Source organism: Salmo salar, chromosome ssa29, assembly GCF_905237065.1.
Source record: "Salmo salar chromosome ssa29, Ssal_v3.1, whole genome shotgun sequence".
NCBI lineage: Eukaryota > Metazoa > Chordata > Actinopteri > Salmoniformes > Salmonidae > Salmo > Salmo salar.
In genome coordinates, this window is record NC_059470.1 from 42463412 (window position 1) to 42468461 (window position 5050).

General features: G+C 41.8%; 1 protein-coding gene across 2 annotated transcripts in view; it reads left to right on the plus strand.

Annotated features, from left to right (window-relative positions):
• phex (phosphate regulating endopeptidase homolog, X-linked) overlaps positions 1-1048 on the plus strand; it is a 26855-nt gene extending 25807 nt beyond the window's left edge. For both annotated transcript variants that reach the window (XM_045711066.1, XM_045711065.1), the window contains one exon: positions 1-1048. This exon is cut by the window's left edge and continues 1 nt beyond it. In XM_045711066.1, the coding sequence (XP_045567022.1) occupies positions 1-102 (102 nt within the window). In that variant the 3' untranslated portion in view covers positions 103-1048.
• The last annotated feature ends 4002 nt before the right edge of the window (positions 1049-5050 follow it).

The following is a 5050-nucleotide window of genomic DNA, read 5'->3' on the forward strand; positions in this document are numbered from 1 at the left end:
GTTGTCGGGGCAATGAGTAACTATGAGGAGTTCCGACAGGCGTTCAGTTGTCCTGATTCATCGGTTATGAACCGAGGGGCGGAGTCCTGCCGTATTTGGTAAAGTGTTCTACTGCTGAATCCCACTGACATTTTCCTTCCTCTCCCTCTTCCCCTCCTCTCCCTCTTCTGTGTGTGTGTGTAATGCAGTAACTTGATTTATTCTATATTACTGTAACTTGATTTATTCTATATTACTGTAACTTGATTTATTCTACATTACTGTAGCTTGATTTATTCTGTATTACATCAATTTGATTTATTCTATATTACAGTAACTTGATTTATTCTATATTACATCAATTTGATTTATTCTATATTACAGCAATTTGATTTATTCTATATTACTGTAATTTGATTTATTCTATATTACAGTAACTTGATTTATTCTATATTACATCAATTTGATGATTCTATATTACTGTAACTTGATTTATTCTATATTACTGTAATTTGATGTATTCTATATTACTGTAATTTGATTTATTCTATATTACTGTAACTTGATTTATTCTATATTACTGTAATTTGATTTATTCTATATTACTGTAATTTGATTTATTCTATATTACTGTAATTTGATTTATTGTATATTACTATAATTTGATTTATTCTATATTACAGTAACTGGATTTATTCTCTATTACAGTAACTGGATTTATTCCATATTACAGTAACTGGATTTATTCTCTATTACTGTAACTTGATGTATTCTATATTACTTTATTAAAACAGTGTTGTATCTGTCTCTCTATAACTGATGTCATTGGTGTTTTCTATATTTCTGATGAATATTCCCTGTGTGTTTGGATGTATTAAACTCCGTGAGATAGAGCAGTCTTTACTGATGCTGAGTATAACATGACTAATTTTACTGGGAACAAAATTGCACACGCGTACGTCCTCGTCTCTCTCTGAGTTAAAGAGATCCATCCTGGCTATTACAGTCAATTATGTCTGCAGTTCCCATGGCAACATATAGCGTGTCTACATAAAACAGTTACACCTCACTGTGTGTCTGTCATCTCTGTTTCTGGTCTGTAACTATAATCTAATCAGACTTCTCTAAAAGATAGAAAACATGTTTACTGTCTATCTGTCTCTCTTTGTCTTTTTCTGAACTCTCTGAGAGGTAGAGAAAGAGGGAGAGAGAAAGGTTAGAGAAAGAGAGAGGGAGAAAGAGGGAGAGGGAATAAGAGAGTTAAAGAAAGAGGGAATAAGAGGGGTAGAGAAAGAGGGAGAGTATGGGAAAGTAGGAGAGAGGTAGAGAAAGAGGGAATAAGAAATGTAGAAAAAGTTAAGTAGAGGAAGGGAAAGAGGGAATAAGTAGGGTAGAGAAAGAAAGCGAGGTAAAGAAAGAGGGGTAGAGAAAAAGAGGGAGAGTGGTAGAGAAAGAGAATGAGAGGAGAGAGAGAGAGAGAGAGAAAGACAGAGACAGGTAGAGGGAGAGAGGTAGAGAATGAGAGAGAGAGCGGTAGAGAAAGAGGGAGAGAAAGAGGTAGTGAAAGGGGGAGAGAGAGTTAAAGAAAGAGTGACTAGAGAAAGGAAGAGATAGAGAAAGGTGGAGAGCGAGAGGTAATGAAAGACGGAGAGAGGTAGGGAGAGGTAGAGAAAGATGGAGAGAGGTAGAGAAAGAGGAAGAGAGAGAGGTAGGAACAACTGGTCTAAAGCAAGAGAAGAGTCCATCAGAGAGAGAGAGGAAGAGAGATATGGACAAGAGGTAAAGGGAAGCATTGAATGTGGAAATTGAGATAAAGTGGTTGCAAAGGAGGAAGAGTGATATTTATGGATCAGCTCAGAGGTTGAATGGACTTAAAACCCCTAAAGAATACACACTGTGTGCGCACAGTTCTGCAGCATCAAACCTTTTCCCTCCCTGGTCTTTACCTCTCTGCTCATCTATCCATCAGCTGTGTGTGGATGGCTGCAGATGTGACATCAGACTCTGGAGGATTAATTCAGTTCAGAAATGTTTTTGTCTCGCTGTTGTCTCTCTTTCTGCTCCTCTGTTCATTAGTAGCAGTGTTGTGCTTCTGCTATTTACATGTTGTTAAACTGGCCATTTTTCCAGTGTGAGTTAGTGGTGCCTACATTTTCTTTCTTGTCCCCTTTGGGAATTGAACCCACAACCCTGGTATTGCAAGCTCTACCAACTGAGCCACTTGTCACACTCACTCTCACTGTTATAGACTCAGGGGTTAAAGTTCTCCGTCACTGCACGGATTTCTAGATTCTGGAGAGGTTGTTTTTGAGGGGATACAAATCCATGCCTTGCTGCTAAAGTTTCCTTTGTGCCCTTATTCTGAATATACTGTATAATGAACAAAAATAGAACCGCAACATACAACAATTTCAAAGATTTTACCGAGTTACAGTTCATATAAAGAAATCAGTCAATTGAAATAAATTCATTAGGCCCTAATCAATGGATTTCACATGACTGGGAATACAGATATGCATCTGTTGGTCACAGATACCTTAAACAAAAGGTAGGGGCGTGGATCAGAAAACCAGTCAGTATCTGGGGTGACCACCATTTGCCTCATGCAGCGCGACACATCTCCTTCACATAGAGTTGATCAGACTGTTGATTGTGACCTGTGGAATGTTGTCCCACTCCTCTTCAAAGGCTGTGTGAAGTTGCTGGATATTGGCTGGAACTGGAACACGCTGCCGTACATGTAGATCCTGAGCATCCCAAACATGCTCATTGTATGACATGTCTGGTGAGTATGGAGGCCATGGAAGAACTGGGACATTTTCAACTTCCAGGGAATTGTGTACATCATACTGAAACATGAGTTGATGGCGGTGGATGAGTGGCATGACAATGGGCCTCAGGATCTCATCACGGCTGTCACGTCCTGACCAGTAAAGGGGTTATTTGTTATTGTAGTTGTGGCAGGAGGTGTTTGTTTTATGTGGTTCGGGGTTTGTTGGGATATGTTCTTATGTAAGAGGGGTATTTGTTTTATGTGTTCCGGGGTTTTTGGGTATTGTTCTGGTTTTGTATTTCTATGGTTTTCTATGTTGTGTATTTCTTTGTTGGCCTGGTATGGCTCTCAATCGGGCACAGCTGTACATCGTTGTTGCTGATTGGGAGTCATACTTAGGTAGCCCTTTTGTCACCTGTGGTTTGTGGGAAGTTGTTTTTGCATAGCTGTGTGTGTAGCCTGTAATACCGTGCGTTAGTACGTTTTCTTGTTTTGTTACGTGTCTCAATAAAAGTTAAAATGAGCTCTCAACCCACTGCACCTTGGTCTACTCCGTACGACACTCGTTACAACGGTATCTCTGTCCATTCAAATTGCCATAGATAAAATACAATCTGTTCAAAACGTTGACATCCACAAACCGCTCGCCCACACGACACAAAACACGCGATCTGCGGTTGTGAGGCCGGTTGGACGTACTGCTAAATTCTCTAAAACAAAGTTGGAGGCGGCTAATGGTAAAGAAATGAACATTCAATTCTCTGGCAACAGCTCTGGGGGACATTCCTGCAGTCAGCATGCCAATTGCACGCTCCCTTAAAACTTGGCATTGTGTTGTGACAAAACTGCACATTTTAGAGTGGCCTTTTATTGTCCCAAGCACAAGGTGCACCTGTGTAATAATCATGTGGTTGAATCAGCTTCTTGATATGCCACACCTGTCAGGTGGATGGATGATCTTGTCAAATGAGAAATGCTCACTAACAGGGATGTAAGAAAATTTGTGCAAAACATTTGAGAGAAATCAGCTTTTTGAATGTATGGAACATTTCTGGGATCTTTTATTTCAGCTCATGAAACATGGGACCAACACTTTACATGTAGTGTTTATATATGTCAGTGTAGTACCCTAATTATAATGCCCTTTGATTGTTTATTTTTATTCATTCCCCATAACATATATCACCAGTAGTAAATGTACCGTTCAACCCGGTCATTTGGTTACATTCATTTCTGTTACCCCATGTATTAATTACAGTAATTTACCATTCTCATTCTGGGAGTGTGGAAAGGTTTTCAGAGATCACAACCTGCTACACTTGTGAGAAACAAGTTTTGGTTCTTCTGTCCTGTTAATGTTGAGGGAGTGCACTCGCCTGAGCATGCATAGAAGTGTACGTACAATATATACAAAAGTATGTGGACACCCCTTAAAAGGAGTAGATTTGTCTATTTCAGCAACACCCGTTGCTGACAGATGTGTAAAATCAAGCTGACAGCCATGTAGAATGGCCTTACTGAAGAGCTGTGACTTTCAATGTGGCACCGTCATATGATGTCACCTTTCCAACAAGTCAGTTCGTCAAATTTCTGCCCTGCTAGAGCTGCCCCCGGTAGAGCTGCCCCGGTAGAGCTGCCCCGGTAGAGCTGCCCTGCTAGAGCTGCCCCCGGTAGAGCTGCCCCGGTAGAGCTGCCCTGCTAGAGCTGCCCCGGTAGAGCTGCCCTGCTAGAGCTGCCCCGGTAGAGCTGCCCCGGTAGAGCTGCCCCGGTAGAGCTGCCCCGGTAGAGCTGCCCCCGGTCAACTGTAAGTGCTGTTATAGTGAAGTGGAAACGTCTAGGAGCAACAACAGCTCAGCCACGAAGGGGTAGTCCACACAAACTCACAGAACGGGACCGCCGAGGGCTGGAGCGCGTAGCATGTAAAATCGTCTTTCCTCGGTTGCAACACTCACTACTGAGTTCCAAAGAACTTGACTGGCCTGCACAGAGGCCTGACCTCAACCCCATTGAACACCTTTTGGATGAATTGGAACGCAGACTGCGAGCCAGGGCCTAATCACCCAACATCAGTGCCCGACCTCACTAATGCTCTTGTGGCTGAATGGAAGCAAGTCCCCACAGCAATGTTCCAACATCTAGTGGAAAGCCTTCCCAGAACAGTAGAGGCTGTTATAGCAGTAATGTTCCAACATCTAGTGGAAAGCCTTCCCAGAACAGTAGAGGCTGTTATAGCAGTAATGTTCCAACATCTAGTGGAAAGCCTTCCCAGAACAGTAGAGGCTGTTATAGCAGCAAAGG